The following is a 21,101-nucleotide window of genomic DNA, read 5'->3' on the forward strand; positions in this document are numbered from 1 at the left end:
TGGCTTTGGGACGTAAAACTCCGGATAGTATTATTATATTACCACGATGTGCTGTAATTATTCAGTCCTTGGGCTTACCATTGTGAAAACAGCAAAAAGTGAGTTCTTCATAAATGAGTGGTACCGCACTGGGCGCTATAACGAGCAAAGCCTCGCCAGATAAGAAAAGTCTTCCACATTAAACGTCATGTCTTTATTGTAAACGTGCCTTTTACTTTCCTATCTCGGCCTGGAAATCAGATGTTTAGTGGGTACTAGCCTCACTTCCTAGAAACACGTTCCAAATTATTAACACTAAGGCCTGCATCACATATACTTGGTGCATTCCTGCTTATTTTGCTCTGTTTCGCTGAGATAAGCTCTTCTTCAAACCTCCATCGCACCCCGACTCAAGAGCGGCTTTATCCTCAATCTACTATGAACCAACCAAGCTCAATTAAACACACTGCTTACGGCCAATAGGCCAAGAACTCCCGAGGTCCGTGAACTTATGCTAACGGGCCTACAGTCGTCAGCAATCTTTAATTGAAACTATCCTCAGTGTAACCTGTACTGTTCTTAATGATGCCAGCAGTGAAGCACTAGAGGCTGTTGTTGAGATAATACTTCGGTATGATTGGATAGAATGTCGGCAAGCACAGGTAACACCTCGGGCAACAGAACCCAGAGCTACGCGGTGCTAGCGTCAGTCAAACCGTCTGAGGACACGCTACGGAGCGTTTGAGTCAAGCTTGCGGACTACTTTACGTAACGCACTTTACTCACTATTATCACTGCACTGTTGCACTCATAGCACTTGAACACGTGAGGAGGAAACGAGAACAACATAGGTGGTGTCAGCTGGAAAAGCGGTCATGAAACATGTGCGCTAATGTGCGGCTGATATGTTGAAGCGGCTGCTGCCTAAAAAAAAACATCACATGGAAAGGAAATGTAATGAAGGACGTATGCTGTCAACGGCAAGTAATATTGACATATTTTTGCTGATTACAAGGTAGAATTGTTCACGAAACAAAACTTGCAGTTTCGTAATACGTAAATCTTATCGCAAGGAACAAAAACATTACATAAACAAACTACGTAACCAACACGCAGTGCCCTGCAGTGCTTGACTATCGTGTAAGAACTAAAATTGTCCCGAGACACGTTGCCACCGTGCAGCAGTTTCTACGAGACCGCTAGGCAATCCTTTCTGTTGGTGTAATTCGCCATAAAGTCTTGCAGCTTGCGCAGCATCACCAGCCGGTTGTAGCGGCCGTTGTACTTGATCCTGTCGCAGGCTTTATATTTCTCGTCGGCGTCGATGTCGTAGACGGCCAGGCCAAACCGTATGTCCTTGACCTTTTCCTTGTAGGCGCACATCTGCGTCAGCGGTGTGTAGAAAATAGGAAACCCATCAACAGGGTCATTCGAGCGGAAAAAGGGATTTCTCGGGCTTCATCAAGCCATTACACAGTCATTTTAAATTAAAATCAAACGATTTGTGTGTCTACGTATCAGTAATGTGAGAAGTCAAGAAACAGCAAAGGTAGACAACTTCCTCTTCTCCTCACTCCGACTCCCTCTTACCACTCCTTTACAATGACGTACCAGATAAGGCTAGGATGTTCTTCATCCTATCATCTCCTCTTTTCTTCCTCCTCACTCTCACTACCACCGCCCTTCCTTGCAGTACTGCGATATACAAGGCAACGTTATTATTTATACTTTCCTGTCCTCCTTTCCCTTGTCACTTTGGTCAGAGATCCGCTGATCACGGAGGCATGCATAGCCAGCTCAGGCGCAGAATAATAATACCTGTGGTCTTATGCGCCAAAATGTCGATATGGCTACAAGGGACATCGTAGTAAAGAGCTTCGGAAATATCGACCCTCTGGGGTCCCTCCACGGGAACTAACGTCACACCATACGCGAGCCTCTATAGCATTTTGCCTGTATTAAAATATGACCAAGCTGTAAACTCGACCACCGCGACTGGGATCGAACTTATTACTTACAGGTCAGCCCCAATATATAGGTGCAGAAGCCTTTCAGTGCCTAAGATCCTCGGGGCAGTCACACAACTAAGCAGATTTGTTAGTTCCGTTTATATTAAGCAAACTCGGGTTTTTTTTCGCCGAGTTGCCTGTAGATTTTTGCAATTGGATGCGTAGAAGCCTTTGCTTGAGTCTGTCCGTTCCTAGGTGACCGTCCACTCTAGCACTGCGCATACACGAACTCCCTCTCCTCTTCTCGCCTGAGCGTGAGAAGGTGAGGGGATGTTGGGTGTAAGAGTTGACGAAGTGCTGCCTCCGCTTTCTTCCTCCTCTTCCATTTGTTTTCCCCACGGCTGGGCACTGATATATATTGCTGCATGTGTTCGTTCCCTTGCACTCCCCTTTGCAATGGTGCTATGGACGTCAATGTTCATGCCAGGTGTAGCGGCGATGGTACCAACATACACGCAAGCATACAAACGTAAAAACCAAATGGAAACTCAAGTCAACACCATTGCTGCTTCGCGTTCTCAGATTGTACTTTTAGTGGGAGATGCATGGTGTAACTTATATGGACCTAATTGCAATGTTTCCTAAATTACAGCTATAGTACTGATCATTCATTCACGAAAGAACATTTGTCATTCACTAATAACGTGGTTGTCAATAGTTGAGTCTAAAGGCGCACAGAGTAACCCATCAGATGGGCTGAAGGCTCATCGTAGCACCCCCCCCCCCCCCCCCTCAGGCGCAGATCTAGCGCTTCACCCCCTTTTTGGATGAGAAGGGGAGGGTGGCGTGTGGCCGCCCCTCTGACACTCTCCCCGTGCGCAAGCTTGTGGTTGTCTGGTGAAGTCTAGCATACGGGCATCAGAAGGTAACGAAAATTGGCACAGGCAAACGTACTTTCAACCGAGTGGAGACTAACCTGCATGGAGTCAAAGTTAAAAAGCAGCTATCTACTGTCTTTAATAGTGTGCTGCACAAAGCAATTAGGTGATTGTCCAAGCTTCGTCTTGTTTTTCACTAACATTATTTTGTCACCATTAAATATACTTGAAACTTTCAAAAATTATTGTATCAGCTTCTTTTTGGCGTTCTTTCGTAATGAGTATTCGCTTGTTTGCCTGATATCATTTGACAACACTGCAACCAGGTCAAGCGCAAGGATGTCTCGGAATGTGGGGAGCATGTTTTACATGTTATCGCTAAATAAAACGATGATGTTTTTAAAGACGATAGTCTTTCTTGGGGACCTTCGACGTGAAAATTTTAGTGTGTCTGGTAGTACATTTGTCTGTTTTTCCGCCCTTAATGGTACCCTAAACCGTACCAAAGTGGCCAAACGATGCCCAAAATGGCCGACGCCATCCGCAGCGCCCACAATTCAGCGTTCATACTTGTGTGATGGTGAATTAAAGAGTAATAATTGCGCATATCTTAGGCACCATAACACGTCAATATTCTGTATGTGTGTCTCTTACTAGAAAAAAACATACACAAGTAATTATAAGGACCCTAGCATTTATCATGTTGCGCTGACCAGGCAACGCTTGCACGAAAAGGCAAGTGTTTGCAACGCTTTGCTAGGACGACACGGTGGAAGCGCCTACCCGTCACTTTGCGTTCTACAACTTACCATTTCCGAGATGGGCACGCAGGGCGCGCGCGCTTCGTTTTCCACGGTAACTGCCAGATAGCGCTCACGTCTCACGTATGACGTGACTTGATGCGCTCGTTCGCCTCGCTGCACGCTCGAGGCACTCTAACGCAGCGCCTCCAGAATACCGATCACCAATTTTCTTCCGCAAAGCATCAAATAAACATTTCGCTCACTCTCTCCAGACGCAAGTCTATTTTCGATGACATTTGCAGTGTAGCATGTAGATATGTGGCCAATGTTTTTTTGTGTGTTCAAGTCGTCTTTAGTGATTGCATATAATATCTTGTAAGTTCTTGGCAATCATTCATTTAGCGCGTTGCTGCAGCCATTAGTGTTGAATCAATGCATGCAGTAATCATGGATTGAAACAAGACCATTAAGGGTTTTGTAACGCACGCCCTTTCGTTGCTACGACCTTCATTTCTGATCATATCTGCGTAGTTTTGAGTCACATGCTTAGCTCAGAGCCTACATCATCTTTATAGCGGATAGACGTCGTGACGTGATGTAGTTACCTGAGCCTCGCCGCGGTGGTCTAGTGGCTACGATACTCGGCTGCTGAGCCGCAGGGCGCGGGCTCGAATCCCGGCTGCGGCGGTTGCATTTCCGATGGAGGCGGAAATGTCGTAGGCCCGTATGCTCAGATTTGGGTGCACGATAAATAACCCCAGGTGGTCAAAATTTCCAGAGCCCTCCTCTACGGCGTCTCTCATAATCATATGAGATTATGTTCACGCTGACTTATTATGTTCTAGTGAAATTGCAACTTTTGAATCCGCTGTTTCTGCTGCCCCAGCGAGGTACGGCCTTGTCAGGGGGTTTAAGTCCTCCTTTTGCCTTACCTCGCAGGCAAACCCTGTATGTGTTATGCCCAAATAAAAAAATATATATTGACTTTGGGACGTTAAATCCCACAAATCAATCAGTCAATCGATGTAGTTATCTGAAGCAGTTGCACATAATGTGACTGAAGAATTTGACGTGCCATTTCAATCAGTCCACACACCACGCACGTCCGCAAACCACACCGACACGCAAACACACACACACACACACACACTCACACTCACACACACAAACACTCACACTCCCTCACACACGCACACACACACGCACTCACACACGCACACACACACTGACTCACTCACTCACACACGCACACGCACACACACACACACACTCACACACGCACACACACACTCACTCACACACGCACACACACACTCACTCACTTACTCACACGCACACGCACACACACACGACCTTACGGATCTCCCGAATATCGAGGCCATCAGGTTAGAAAGTATACAAGCATTAAATTTCAGCAAACCTGGTGGAAGTATAACCACGTCTCTTGGCCAGTTTTCACTTCCTTACCGGCCTCATGTAGCTCGATAGACGGTGAAAAAAAATACCAACATGTCCAAACAAACGTTTGTTCAGGTCAGATGAAGAGTCAACTGGAGCGAAAAGCAGTAAGCTTACTAGAGAAAGACAAGTTACAATGGATATCATTTGAAAAGGTCTTCGTACTGGTGTGAACAAAAACTAGACTGTAAATAACCTTGAAATCGTTACGAAAATGATGGTAAACTCACCTTGCTTTTCAGTGAAAGTGCCATATCAATCGAATAAACCATAGACTGGTTGACGAAGGACTCGGACAGTGTGTCCGAATCGTATTTGTACGTGCCGACCTGGTTGGTTGTGCAGAGCTTTGGTATGAGAAAGAAAGCACAAAAATTTTTGTTATCATTCATGATATAGAACAAAGCGATGGTGCATTCATATTTGTTGCAGGTTTTCGAGGATCCCGATAAATTTGCTTGCACCCTTAGGTAGATTTTTTTTGTCTATAACACCCTTTGCTACCAAAGAGAGTTTTAGGTATAAAATAGCCTCTACGCATACCAAAAATCTATTTGAGGAAGCTATACTGTCTTACATTCATAGTTATGCATATTGTGAATTGGCAGAAAGGCGCAATTCTCGGGATTTGAGAGAACTTGTAGGTGGTGCCACTTCTCGGCAGCAGAAATGGCGTGTCACCATAACTTAATGGTAAGTACGCGAATTCCATGAAAAAAAGCTAGTTAATAAAAATGACGCCCAGGTATATGCATCTAAGATTTTTTAGAGCGTTGTAGTGAAATTTCAATGTCGCACTAAGGAAAGTGTTGCTTCATAGAACAACTGAATACAACCCATCAGGAGCACAATTAGCCCCACTGTTAAATACTCTGGCAAGCCACGCGGTTTCTACTGCGGCACTGTTATTTTGCCAGAATGTTCCAATTGATCTCTGCTACATATAACCGGGAATTGTTTTTGACCACTAGCTTTTTTTCGTCAGATAAGATTTTTTCGCCTATTACCCGTGCAGTTACGGCAGGCCACTGTTGTCGCCAACAAGAGCGTGTGCTACGTGTTCCCGACCCCAAATACCTGTTTTCGGCAGACTGAAGCCGCTTCAAATGTTACAAGTGCTTTACATTGAGTAAAACGCAAACGTGTGAAAACGGGGTGTTGGCTCAAACCACTCTTACCGGGCATTTACATATTTTATATATATTAGGGCTGGATGAGGGCAACGAAGTAAGGCTCACGCATGGAGGATGGGAACTGCTGTAGAAACGAAACACAGTGAGCGAAACAGCTAACAGTCCGAAAAATTATAACGCTTGCGGTTAGGTTTTGTACCACATCTGCGATGTCAAGAACATCCACTGCATTCGATAGTTTTGTGAGTCGAACACCTCGTGCAGAACATGTGTATTTTCTGTGCGACAAATGAGAAATTTAAAAGAATATAAGCAGGAGCTTGTTGCCATGACTTCAGAGTAAAAAGTAGCGCTGGCAAATAGGACGAGAAAGCCAAAACACTAAGGATGATGTTAGCCAGCGCAAAGTCCTGTTGTCTTTCTTGTCCGCTGCTGTCGCACTGTTTAAAAGGATAATTTATTCTGTATTTTATACCAACGACTATTGCGTTGGGGGAAGTTAACGAATCACTAATTGATAAAGGCGATTGTTAAGGACTTCGAAAAAATTTTGATCTTCCTCAAGACGCTTCACTGGTTAACTTTCTTTTCTTGAATATATATATATATATATATATATATATATATATATATATATATATATATATATATATATATATATATATATATATATATATATATATATATATTAAAGGACGTTCGGACAAAACCGGAAAGCGGAAACGGAGCAGGCAGCAGTATCACTCTAATTGCAGGCATACATAAAACAAGAGCATAAGGGCATGCTATACACACAAAAAGTAGAACCACATTACAGCCATTGATTTCGCTTCAGTAAGGCAAAGATTTCAAAGAAAGCGTATGAGTTTTTCGCTACCACTGGCTTCATGTAAAACGTGACTCAATCGCGCAAGGCCACGTTGTATATAGGTCTATCGGATCGCATGATACGGCCACGTACTTTGAACAATCAGCTTTGGTCAAAGCGTGTAATGAGTGCATAATGCGTCGGGTGAACTTGTGTTCGGCAAACCTTTGTTGAGCGAATTTCCGAAGGTACTCGGACGTTTCTACGGTGCATCTGCCAACCGGTTATAACACGTGTAAGAGCTTTCACGTGTAAAGCTCGGTCGTGCGATTATGAAGTTCTCAAGAAATGCAGATGGCAACTTACGCCACAGCCTTCCTTAACCCCGAGATTCACATCGTGGATTTGAGAACACTCAAAGAAACTTCGAACCAGACATGCTTAACTAATTTCCTTCCTGTCTGCCATCATCCACTCACAGACGTAGAACGAAGTCGGTGGCACGCCCCGGCAAAAAGAACAACGAACTCGAGTGAATGTTTTAAGTTTGCAATTCTAAATCTGTACTTTTAGTATTAATAACTAGCAGGGCTTGCCTGTCTATAATCACCACGTGATTAATAAACACGTTATATATTGTGTACGCCTCCGGAAGTATTGACCACTTGGGGTTCTGTAATGCGCGCCACAGGCCTCGAGAATCTAGCCTTCATCGAGGTGAGACAGACGTGAGGAGAAGTTGATCCCGTGGTGAAACACCATAATCAAAAATCACTGCTGCGGGTGGATCTCTAGTAGAGAAAGCCGAATACTGTAACCACGACAGCACGGGTGCTCTTTTTTCTTTCTTTATTTTTCCCCCTAAAAGGCAGCATTACGCCAATGTACAACAATACATCGAAAAGCGGGATTGCTAAGCAAGTACGTGCTTTTCCTAATACTGCTTGATATGGGAAAGCCTTCCTATATTTGTAGCCATTTAGGTAGATTTTCCACGAATGAACACGTAGACATAAGTAAGTTCTGTAGAACCAACCCCGTGTTAAATATTGACATGGTCATGTGCAAATATAGGCAGCAAGGCAGGATCGGTAACATATGAAGAATAAATAGATCTTAACACACGTTTGCAAAGGAATCTCTTGGGCGTCTAAAAGCGTGTCCTTTTTAAAAGCGCATGAACGACTACCCAAAAGAAAACACGTCCCGAGAATGTGAAATAAAAAGAAATGTGTGTTTCTTCACGGTTACCTGCTGAGAAAGTAAGGATCGGTCTAGAGGGACATGCTCGCTCTTTGCCGCATCAGTGTTTTCATGGGCAATGTGTCGCTTGAAATGAATGTTAACAAAGGCGACCCTAAGAGGTATGCAAGACTTTGGAAACGAGCTCAGAACTGGTTGAACCAATTTCATGCACGATTTCGGCATTCCTAATTCGCACGCTGGCGAAGCCACCACCCAGAAAGCACTACGTGGTTGATAGTCCGTTTCGTCAGGTGCCACACCAAGCTTGACTGAATGGGCTTCTGAAACTTAATTACTGTTTATGCTGATTCCTACTAATTTTAGAACTCAAATTCTGGCTTATGAGATGACTTATTATATTAGCTTAAGCTATATCATAATATCCTAAACTATACCATAATTTTTCTTAACGTTTTTCTAAGTTTTCGTACAACTCGTACAGCTGTTATGCGTTGTTTAAAACATAACAAAGAGAGCTGATAAAAAGTATTTCTGTGGGTGCTTGAGTTGTTATTTTCATGCTGTTTAGTATATTGTGATTATGTTTTACACGGTATAGCTCTCTATGAAGAAGAGATTCAAGTACTATTTCTTCTAAAGGCTTGTACAACTTCTTGTGTTTTCTGAATTCTTGAGCAACTGCGCAAGTCGCATCAAGTAGAGAACAGAACTCCCTGCAGGCGGTCCCATGCACCAGAAAGTGCGTTGTGTGCCGGAGCATTGTCATCAAGTCTTCACTGTGCCATTCCTATTGACAATGATGGCTGATAGCAGTGAATAACGCATTACTTTAATTCGTTAGCGTTACTATGTGTTTTAGAAAGTGTCGTTGGGGCAAATAAACTGGGTCCAGACGTGCCCTCTTACAACGGCATAGCTTAACAGATTCAATGAAGTTTAACAGATCCAAATATATAAGATACACTGGATACTCAGTTTACATCAATGAACTTCACTATGAGAACTTTGATGCCGCAATTTTCAGTTTCGTAAATTTAGTATCAGTGGAGACAATCATGCTTGAAGTTTCATTCTCAAATTTCTTCCGAAGTATCCGCGTGTTTCTTAACAAACTTCATGATGTATTTTTCGTATTTTCGCAACGTTTCCTCAGTGAATTTTCCTAAATATTATGTTCGAAGTCTGTGGCACCCACAGACGTCAGCGCACTTCAGTTTTGCCGATTAGAATCCATGAAGCTCTGAGTAGACACCTTTGAAATTTATGACGTCATGGTGTTTGGGGCGGGAATGTTGAGGCGTCGTCTCTATCCTCATTTTCTTTTCGCACGTTTACTTGCTTACCAAGTGTCATATATGTCGTGGTAAGTGTCTGGTTTTACCGGTATGCAAAAACTTATTATGCTGTTTAGTGTCCCTTAAAAAAACAGCTTAGAACGACCACGTATCAAGAAGAAAAGAGCAGTACTTACAGAGAACGGTGGGGCATCGCGGGTCTGGCCGAATGTGTTGCATTTCAAGAATAGTGCCAGGTTTTGGGCTACTGGGTCCGCTGGCGTGTACCAGGTGCCTTTCAACGTCACGGACACGAATACCGGAGTGTCATTAAAAGTCAAGTTGCGAATAAACTTGAGGAACCTGGATGACTCATTCTGCAAGAGCGTGATAAAGAGAAACGAAAAGCGCCTCATGCATACAGCACGTGGCCACATGGTTATGCTCTCTCCAGACACCATAACGCAGTCGTGGACGACGTTTTGCAGAAAAATATCCTTTTTTCTGTGACGTAACAGTTTTTGGGCAGTATGAGCGGTGGTGGTGGCGGTGGTTAAAAGGAAAAGGCACCTAATTTCAGCAGCCCTATAGGGAGCACTGCGCAGTGCCTTGGCGGTGTAGGAAGGGGTGTAAACAATTGTAAAAGATAAAGTAATGAGAGCACTTGGCACAGCAGTAAGGGTATAAAAGATAGAGAGAATAGATAGTAAGTGTTTCGAGACGGTGGGAGGAGTTCGAGGACGGGGCACCGATTGGCCAGAGCTCTACGGCGCCAGGAGATTGTTGACGACGCAACCGTTCAGCACGAAATCTATTGAGCGAATCTAGTATATGGGCTGAAACACGCAAACGCATGTCGGTAACATTGTAGAAAGGATGCCATGGTGGCACTGTGAATCGTTGGTGCTCCCGCTCAGTGTGGGTGTATAGCCCATGCAGAGCGCGATTGCTGACTGTCGCTACCCGTTATAGTACTCTCGTACACCCATGCTGTATGTGTCCCAATAAGTAGCTATTGCAGATGTAAGAAGGTACAGTCAGTTACATATCATACGATAGCAATTAATTATTTCCAATTAGTACTAATTAGGTATATCGCTTTCCTAAAAAAATTAAATCGTATTTTTGTTTAAATGACCTGTACAAGGCGAGTAAAAACAGTCAGCGTATTCTCGAAGTTTTCTGAAGGCATTACTGTTCCTGGACATTACAGGGTTTTAAGAAGACTCCATCCACTGTAGAGCATTCATATAGTGTTTTTTTTTTTTTTCAAAAGCAGTTTTCACCAGATATGGCGACTTGATTGAACAGTATGGACTTCCTGTGCAGACGTTCTTGGTTTAATTCTCAGTTGGACTGAAACACTTTTATTATGTATTTTATTTGCACTTTTCATTATTTTGGTCACTCAGAAGATGATGTCTCGCTCAAAATCTATGACGCCAAGACCGAAGCTTGTTAATCCAATTTTTTTAACGCTATAGTGATGAAAACTATTCCACTGTACGGGCCACTAAATCAAATAAATGTTTTTCTGTTAGTAGTTATACGGTATTTTTAAAGCGACTATGATTGAATATTTCGTGGAAAATGATGAAACTTCGAAAAACATGATGAATTCTCACTTACCAAAGACGTGTGGTATGTTTCGTTGTAGTGACCGCTGTGGTTGTGTATCAAAGGCGGTGCAATGAGGCACTTCTTTGGGTCGAAGTTGGTACTATTGTACGGCGACTTGGCGTAGTTTGCGTACGACGTGTGGCTGATGATGATTAACTGGGTGATATCAGGTTTGGCGCTAAAAAGAATAAACATAAGCGATCACTTTCGCGAAGGTGATTCGTAATTGCGAGCAATCTAGGTGGCAAGTAAGTGTACTGATTTAGGAAGACCAGTAAAGCGAAAGCTATGCCACTTCAGGAATATTCCACATCGATAGGCACCAGGAAGTTCAAGCGACTGCTACTCTGATACTGAAAAACCAAGAGCAAAAACAAGGACATGGTTATATGAAAACTGCTCATATTGAAAGTTGGTTTATTCATATTGTTACGGGGAGGCCCGATTAACATGATTTTTTCCTGACACCTTCTCGTGATATTTCGAATAAGGGTTAACAACTAGATCTAGAGACAAAAAATTGGCAGATCTCAGGTACAGCGGGAATCAATGATATGCGAAGCACGAATGAGGAAGCTTTATATGTCAGTTTAAAATCAGAACAACGTTATGAGGCGGAGGTAAATTATGTCGTACATAACTTTCATGTCATAAATATTATGTTTGGACGTGTCATTTACCTTCATCAGCTATTCACGCCACCTCACACCAAATTTGGTATATGTGAAGCTAGTGAAACGGCCGCATGGCTGCAAGTGTGCTATGAGCGTAGCATGTAGTGATGTTTTAAATGACACGCATATCATGATTACCATATTCGGACATGTCATTTAACTTCGCTGCCTATTGACATCATGCAATACCGATTCGGTATATGTGAAGCTAGAGAGACGATCGCGAGCGTATCATGAGCGTGGCATGTGGTCGTGTTGTTACATGACACGCATCTCATGATTATCATGTTTGCACCAGTCACATACCTTCGTCGTCCATTCACGTCCCGCAACACCAAACTTGGAATATGTGAGGCTAGCGAAACGGCGGGGGGAGCATCATGAAGGTCCCAATATAACGACGTAAGGTTGACGAGCGCACACTGGGCGCAGTGACGCTACGCTAGCAAAACGCGAACACTCTATAGTTTGACGCCAGACGCAACCAGCGTCTGTCGGCGCAGCAGGGCGGCAACCGGTGCGAAATGCGGCATGCTGCATTTCGCACCAATGACGTTACCCAGAATGCACCGCGTCTGCCTAGCTTCGTGACAAAGGGGCGCCGGGCGTGCCAAAAGCGCATGCGTCAAAGCAACGCAGTGCAGCGCGTAACTGCGAGTATATGCCAGGCAGATCGGCACCTGGGATGACATCACCGGCACGACGCGACGAAATGAACGCTGGAGCACACGCGCACCGGGTCACGTTTAAGTGTACTGGTGCCTTGAGTGTGGCATGTAGTCATGCTCTTACATGATGCGCATCTCATAATTATTATGTTTGCACCAGTCACATAGCTTCGTCATCCATTCACGTGACGTAATACCAAATTTGGCATATATGAATATAGCGAAACGGCCCCGAGAACATCCTGGGTGCGGTATGTAGTCATGTTACATGACACGCATGTCATGATTATCATGTTTGGACATGTCATTTACATATGTTGTCCATTCGCATCTCGTAATACTGAATTTGGTACATGTGGAGCTAGCGGGACGGCCGTGACTGCATCATCAGCGTAGCGTGTAGTCATGTTGTTACATGACAAGCATCACTTGATTATCATGCTTTGACCAGTCACATGTATTCTTCGTTCATTCACGTCCCGTAACCCAAATTTGGTGTATGTGAAGCTAGCGAAACGGCTGCGAGGGCATCATGATTGTGGCTTGTCGTCATAATGTCACATGACACGCATCTCATAATTATCATGTTTGCACCAGTCACATACATTCATCATGCATTCGCATCACGTGACGCCGAATTTGCTTTATATGAAGCTAGCGAGACGGCTGCGAGTGCATCATGAGCGTGGCGTGTATTCATGACTCATGACTTACATGACATGCATGTCATGATTTCCACGTTAGGGTCTGTCGCTTGTGTTCGCCATGTAATCAAGTCATGCCATACCGGTTTTGCAACATGTCAAGTGAACGAAACCACTGCAAGAGCAGCAAGACCATGAAGTGTAAATCATGACATACATGTCATGATTTTCATGTTATGACTAGTCAAATATGCTCGTCATATAGTAATGTTATGCCATACCATACGGCCAGGAGAGCTATATGTCGTAGGCGGCTAGATAGATAGATAGATAGATAGATAGATAGATAGATAGATAGATAGATAGATAGATAGATAGATAGATAGATAGATAGATAGATAGATAGATAGATAGATAGATAGATAGATAGATAGATAGATAGATAGATAGATAGATAGATAGATAGATAGATAGATAGATAGATAGATAGATAGATAGATAGATAGATAGATAGATAGATAGATAGATAGATAGATAGATAGATAGATAGATAGATAGATAGATAGATAGATACGCTAAAAGTTGCCCTCTAAGAATTGCTTCGCATTTAAAAGAGCACTTAAGACACGAAAAATATGGTACGAAGAGTAACAACAGCTAATGCCCTCGGAAATTCGGTGCATAAATGGTTCCAGGAAATAAATGCCTAAATGAGTTAGCTGCGATGAGACCATGTTATGCATTTGTCGTTTTCTGTTGTCATGGCTGAAACTCTTCTGGTATCACCGAAATATTTGTTTCCGCAGCGTTCAAGCAATTGTGTGCAATCAAAAGGCTCGTGTATGAAGATTTCTTAGAGCGTCGCGCTAAATTACATGCTTCTTGAAGTTGGTCACATGTATATCTGTGTTCAGCAGACGTTCACTGATACGGAGCATTGTCTGTCCTCTGTATTCCTTGGCGCATTTTAGAGCGTCGGGAGGAGGAGGAATGTATACGACTTGCTTAGTATACTGTACAATAGATTCTATATGGTTCACAGAGCTCTCCTTCTTTGAAGGAACGCTTTGAACATTACTTGAAGTTACATTCTATCGCTCTGTTAGCTTGCAAAAGCTACCTCACCGTCACAGTTCTTAGTCAAAAGACGGCCTTCTTCAAGCTGTCTTCAAGTGTCTAGTTGAGAATTAGTTGGTGCATTTACCATGACCTAGAACGGGTAGCCACAATTTGTTTTTTTTTCTCGATAGCAAGGATACGCACACCCTCAACGGCTTCTTGCGGCGCCGAGACAGTCGTTTTTCTACATGACTACATAGTTCATCTATAACATCTCCACGCGCATCATATCTAGCGGCCAAGGTCGCACCTCGGATAAACAGGTGAGCAGGCTTGACGAACACGGCTGAAGTAGACAGCAAACAAGACCATCTATCACCTTTGCTCGGGGGGTGCATGCGATACCGTCCCCCCGCTTGTTAGGCCTGTCCTTAAACGCTACTCCAACAAAAAGAAAATGCCCCACCCATAAAACATTACATTTCATTAGAATCGAAGCTTCTTAGGGCCACACCTCGCCATAGCCATCGAATCTCCCTGCGCCGGGAAAGCGCGGCCAGCAAAGCAACAGGCACCGGGAGGCGTATTTGGAATTGCTGGCCCCGCATCACACGAAAGGGGGAAAGAGGGAGTGTGAGGAGGGCGCCAGCGCCAGCATCAGGATAGCTCGCGCGCTATTGGTTCCTCTCTGTAGGGGACGTGCACGCCTATATGCGACGTGTTGGTGACGCACGCACGCGCCCTCGATGGAATGTGTGGAGTTTTTCCGGCTGTGCTATCGTAAGGAAGCACCCACAACCTGCCGCCACACTCTTTCTCTACCTTTTCATTCTGCGGCAGCTTGGGCTAGTTGGTATGGCATGACAATAGTTATTTGACGTATGCATGTAGGAGGTAGTGGCCAGATACTGCACCAGGGTGGCCAATCCTTCTCTGGTGAGGGAGTGCGTTCCCGGCGGTGGTTACCGGTGAGGCCATACCCCAGGCCTCTTAATACAGTTCCATCACCACGCGGATTTTTTTATCCAGTTGGGAGCTGAGCGGCACCGGGATTTGAACCACGGACCTTTTGCATGCGAGGCGGATGCTCTAACCACTACGACATCGCAGCCAAGCACTCTCAAATTATGATAGGTAGATTGCCGCTATCCCTCAAGAGGAAGGTATATAACAGCTGTATCTTGGCGGTACTTAGCTACGGAGCAGAAATCTGGAGACTTACAAAGAGGGTTCAGCGTAAATTGAGGGCGACGCAGCGAGCAATGGAAGGAAAAATGGTAGGTGTAACTTTAAGAGACAAGAAGAGAGCAGAGTGGATTAGGGGACAAACGGGGGCTAAGTATATCATAGTTGAAATAAAGAAAAAGAAATGGACATGGGCTGGGCATGTAGCGCATAGACAGGATAACCGTTGGTCATTAGGGTAACAAATTGGATTCCCAGAGAAGGGAAGCGGGTTAGGGGGAGACAGAAGGTTAGGTGGCAGATGAGATTAAGAAGTTTCCGAGTTAAATTGGCACCAGCAAGCTCAGGACCGGGTTAACTGGCGAAACATGGGGGAGGCCTTTGTCCTGCAGTGGACGTAGTCAGGCTGATGATGATGATGACAATAGTTATAGCGTGAGGACAAAACGACGACACAGAGACAAGAAGGAGACGTCTACTTGTCTCTGTGTCGTCGTTTTGTTCTCGCGCTATAACTATCGTCTTCCATTTTGCCTTTCTGCATCCCTCTTTCCCTCTCCCTGTAAGAGGTGAGCCAAACCATGCTAGCCGCAAGAGTTGTATAAGAGTGACTTTTTCGTTTTGTTTTATTCAATCAACCGCTACATCATACGCGCCACTGCTGGCATGGTCGACGCTCATGTGCGAATTAAAGTTCAAAATTACCATCTAACGTTCAATCACATGCATCGCACTTCTGTCACACACCATGCGAGTTCCAACTGCCCTTGCAGAAACGCGATTCTGACAGTAATGGCAGACGTCCAGACGCTCACATCTGAATTAGACGCCAACACATCAAACGTGAAGCATGTTTCAGTCAACGACGCAGTTCCGAATGACATGGAAGCCTCGCGCACATTTACGTGCGAAATAGACGCCAGTTCGGCAGGCACTGCGCCGTGTCGCCTGAAGGCAGACAGAAATTAGGTGCCTTTTTCCTCTTTCTTCTAACCACTACCACCACCATCTGACGTGAAGTGCCTCCTCGTCGACCTCTGCACGAACGGATGCGCACGAGTGGCTCGCCAGCTACGGCAAAGCAACTAATAGAACGATCCACGTCGTATTAGTTGCGATCCATGTTGCATTAGTTGCATTGCTGCTGTCTGTGCTGAAAGCGTCGTGGAGGCACTTCCCGTTGACAGCCGCAACCTCTTCGCTCATTGAAACCATCACCGTGCTATCGCCATTATCGAAATTCACTCGCTTGCGCCCTCGCCGCACGGTAGCGATCCCTCCAAGACACCGAAGGGGCGAGGGTGCTTCGGCACGACGGAACAGCCGTAAACACCTCTCTGTGTTTCCGTGACTCCGCGACGATGAGAGTGACTGCCGGCGTGTCTTCGGGAGATCGGTGGCTGCGCGAAAATTCGCCCCATGTCTTTGCTTCTAATTACCACGAAGCGGGCAATCTTGGGGGACTTATATTTAGATCGTCATCATACTTTTAGGTTTGTTCAAAAAAGAGGCTTTTATTCATTTTAATCGTCCAGAAAGTATGCACGCGTAATCTTGCTGCTTTTCTGCCAGCGTCCCACGAGCAGACGACAAAAAAAAAAGCGCAGCAACCCATGTCTTGGCCGCCAGCAACTGGTGCGGATGAGGTAAGTTGCTGCGCCACAGGACGCATAGCAGCAGGCACCAATACCAGAAGAAGCGTGTTGGCGCTTCGCTCGCTGGGCAGGTCAGTAAAATACAGTAGGTCGTGATACGTCCACAGAACACTAGCCATTTCAGATGCGAAGCAGCCCTTTGACTAGCCCGTGTAACGTGTAACCCGGTCCCTCCGCACCAGGCGGTGCCAAGTAGGCTCCGCCTTCCCTCGCGCGCGTTACGTCACTCTCTTCCTAGCCTGTCGCCGCTCGCCGCGTGTCATCTCGCTCGCTTCACCCTCTCCACGACTCGCAACGCTCAAGCCCACTCCTCAAATTGGCAGCCTCTCTTCACCCGCGCCACCTCTCTCCATCTGTCACGAGAAGAAGCCGTGGGTAGGCGGGCTGCGCGCCGTCGTCTAGCCCGGCCGTGGTTTTGCGGCGCCGGCCATGAGGACAGCGCGCCGCAGCTTGCCGCGCGGTCACGCCAATGGCCTGGACGCCGCCGGGGCATGCTTCCCGCTAGTGTGCGCGTACCTTTCCCGGCCATAACCAGCGTTGCGGGTCAGTGAAGCCGATCACGTTCGCTAATGACGACGTCGCGCCTGGAACACCGACGAGAGAGAAAACTTTTTGACCAAGAAGAGAAAACTTGGAACACCGACGAGGTGCAAGCCAGGGAAGCCCAACGCAAGCGTCAGCAGTGGAAGACCAACGACACCGATGAAGTGCGAGTCAAGAACGCCGATCGCGTTCGAAAATAGAGACGGCATGTGGGTAACACCGACGAGACGCGAGCCGAGAAAGCCAAACGCAAGCATCTTCAACGCGACCCTGCTCCCGTGTCTTCGCGTTTCAAACAAACGTTTACTCCAGTAAACGCTACACTGAGATTCGCTTCAAACCGTCTTTCGAGCACCCGCTCGATGGCCGTTTCTACCGGGTCAATGCCCTGCGCACCGCTGCTGGTTCGCACCCTATCAGGGTGCCCTTCGAGGAGATTGTTCATAGTTTTCTTGCTATCGCAGTGGTTGCTTCTCGGTCACGGTCAAACTGCTACATTTTAGAGCGTGAAGGAAAGTGGGAAAAAGAAAGCTAGACGTGGACTTTCGAGAGTATGTAATCATCTCTACGCGTTCGAGAGATAAAACGTGTGAGCACGTTCGGTAATGTGACTTCAATATATTGGTGGTGTGTAGTTGAAAAATTGGGAACGGTATTACCTATCATAGGTTGCAGCTCCTGCATGTGCCAGGCCCGATGTCAGCTCCACCTATATGATGGCGTGGACTGTTTCAGTAGGCAGAAGCTACAGTAGGTAGAAGCTACAGACCATTGTTTTGTCCACCAATGTGCCTTAATACCATCGGTGGGCAAGACGAGCTTTAAAATTGCCCGCTGATTTTTTATACTTACTTTCCCCTATTTACTTAAATAAAATTTTTTGACCTGTATAAAAAACCATAAGAGATGTCCTCGAACTTTATGCACGGTCCTTGTATCTGAAAAACTAAAGAGAGATTCCTTATTCTCAAAAGTAACTTGAAAACGGACTTTCAGTTTTGAGGTAAAGAGTCGGTAAATAAGCTGACCGGAAGTTTTCTGGGGTACAACGGTTGCTATGCTGAAACTGTCTTTAAATGCAAAAAGCTGTCCACTCTCACCTGTTAATGAGTTCTGCCACTTTATTCCGGAACCCCTTCATATCAGTTCCTGTCACACCAAGTACCACTCCGTAATCATCTTTTATGTCAGCATAGGATTTTATATTCGCTTTCAGGAGCTGCGTGGACAAGAAAGGAAATAAAGTTTGTAATCACGTAAACACTGTCACAACACAATTTGCAGAAACTAGTTAGACAAATCATCTCCTAAAGCTTCGTACAGATGTTGCCCAAACTAACGCGCTTGTTTAACATGAAATTTTGAAGGGTCTCACGTCGCCGAACCCCAACATCCTTTTGAGAGACATCGTAGTGGAGGGCTGCGAAAAATTCGGCCTCATCGGGTTCTTCAACATTTAGGCACGCCAACTTGTAGAATTTTGCTTCCGCTGAATCATTGTCGCAAAGGCCGAAAATTGGTCACGTGCCCTTCGCGCCACAATTCGAACACCATGTTTAGGCTACCACGACAAGTGTATAGATTGTTAGAGAGTTGAGCGGTGTACACAAGAAACAAAGTATCCAAATGCTTTCACGGTATTAAAATTAATCTGAAAAAGTATTTAAATTCATCGGTAAAGTATGTTTGCTTGCCTAATTACTTTTTTATTTTCGTTTATTTATTTCAGTACTTAAAAGCAGTCGTGGGTATTATAAGGAAAACTTTAGGTCAATATACAAATTTACAAATGCAATAAATAGGTCGTAAAAATGTGCGGCGCTCGAAAAAGACATGAACGAAGGCAGGAATCGACCCCACCTCTTGCGCACGATTGAGGTGCACGGAGGTATGAGAGGCTGGAAAAATATAGCGTGACTACTTCAAGTACAATTTTTTGTGATAACGGCATTTAAATAAGAGTCGTCGAGCAGTTCACCTACGCAAGGAAAGTGTAGTAAGGCTAAGCTTAATTTTTAGTAAAAGAACACTTTTGTAACGCGAGTAGGATGACAAAATATTCCAAGTAGTTCTGTTGTGTGCCGTTTAGGGCATGTTAGCAAGGCCAATTGGGGGAGGATTCCATATCATTAAAGCGTATTCTAAAAATGGCCAAATCAATCAATATAAAGCGTGCAATTTTGTGTGCAAGCATCCGTTATGGTCTCAGCATATAATGAAAACGCTGCACTGGTCACGGCAAGTTGCTTAGTAAGACACAAACTGGAGATATAGATATTCGTGTCTTGACAGGTCCATAGTGTTCCGCATATATTCATGACATGCAATGCAAATAGTGGTCCATCAAGTTAATTACACGCCCAAGAAAGCGCAAGGATGCTGGCGGCTGCACATAAAATGGGTGTCATGACTCGTGTTGTACACAGTCACACATGTTCGTCATACATTCAAGCAATTCTGCACAGGTTTTGTGATATGTCAAGACAACAAAACAGCCAAGAGAAAGAGAACACAAAGGTTTAGCTGGCGCGGTGGATGGATGGGTATATGGATAGACGGATGGATGAATAAATGGATTAACTGAACTTGCCTTTGGTTCACCAACAAATACTTCGCGTTTAAGAACATAGACATAGTTTAAAAAGCTCCAATTCATCTGCTGAAGCTTTGCTAATAAATTTCGATCTGACATACGACTTTTGTTAACCTTCGAATATTAAACTCATTAGAACATATTCACCGGTAATATACCAGTCCAAACTGATTTTTCGCTCCTAACGACTAATTTTGTGGCGCACTTTAGCGTTCATTCGATGCTCAACGAAATAGACATGTGCAGAAGGAGTGACGAGGGCTGGCAGAAGCTGGCGGGGCCCCCGCCATTGACCATTTCCGTGGTAGTCAACTCAGCCCTATGCCTCTGCTCGGTCGGACGTCATTGTTTAAGGAACAGTTACGGTTACGCAAGATTTTGACAATAATCATGGCTCTGGGCCTCTTATGTCGCATTCCTGGGGGTGCTACCTTCAACCCCGGAAAGCGAGAGACCATAGGTATAGGCCGTTGTGAGAAGGGTGTGATAGCTTCGTTTTCAAGCTCGTAATCACTGGGAAACCTTTCTTCCAGACTCAACTAAGAGGAACACAGGGAGTCGCTGCGGTACACATTCATTTCCTGACGACGAACCCTGCACATTCCTGGCCTAATTAATGCACTGGTTCGAAAGGCCTAATGTTACTGTCTATGCTACCTTTAGGTAGTGGAGCTGTGAATCTGCTTTTCAAACGGCACTGGCAACCACGCACAGCGTACAAGCTGAACACCCCGCCGCTACTGCAGCGAACCGGTTTGACTAGAGGGCTTTGTCGGTGGTGTCATCGTCAGCTTAATAGACCTGACTCCCCGAAAATTGAACTGTTAAGTCCGCCTTTGTACCCCCCCCCCCCTGGGCCAAGTCACGAAAGGATGTGTTTCTATTTCAATATCCCGTTATTTATATGTCATGCACGTTGATCGCCTCAGTCGTCTGCGAAAAGCAGAGCACGGTTTCATCGCATAACTGTGGTTGCCAGCCGGACCTATGCGTTACTCTGCTCCCGTAGGTAGCATATGCAGTGACTCTAAG

At 45.1% G+C, this 21,101-nt stretch overlaps 1 protein-coding gene across 1 annotated transcript in view; it reads right to left on the minus strand.

The window, feature by feature from the left end:
• Window positions 1-10,557: 10,557 nt before the first annotated feature.
• Window positions 10,558-21,101, minus strand: part of LOC142792736 (uncharacterized) — a 30,236-nt gene continuing 19,692 nt past the window's right edge. Inside the window, exons 8-9 of the mRNA XM_075885658.1 lie at window positions 11,058-11,204; window positions 10,558-10,566 (exon numbers count right to left, since the gene is read on the minus strand). Of these exons, the coding sequence (XP_075741773.1) occupies window positions 10,558-10,566; window positions 11,058-11,204 (156 nt within the window). The remainder of the gene's footprint in view (window positions 10,567-11,057; window positions 11,205-21,101) is intronic.

This window comes from Rhipicephalus microplus, unplaced genomic scaffold (assembly GCF_043290135.1).
Source record: "Rhipicephalus microplus isolate Deutch F79 unplaced genomic scaffold, USDA_Rmic scaffold_237, whole genome shotgun sequence".
Classification (NCBI taxonomy): domain Eukaryota; kingdom Metazoa; phylum Arthropoda; class Arachnida; order Ixodida; family Ixodidae; genus Rhipicephalus; species Rhipicephalus microplus.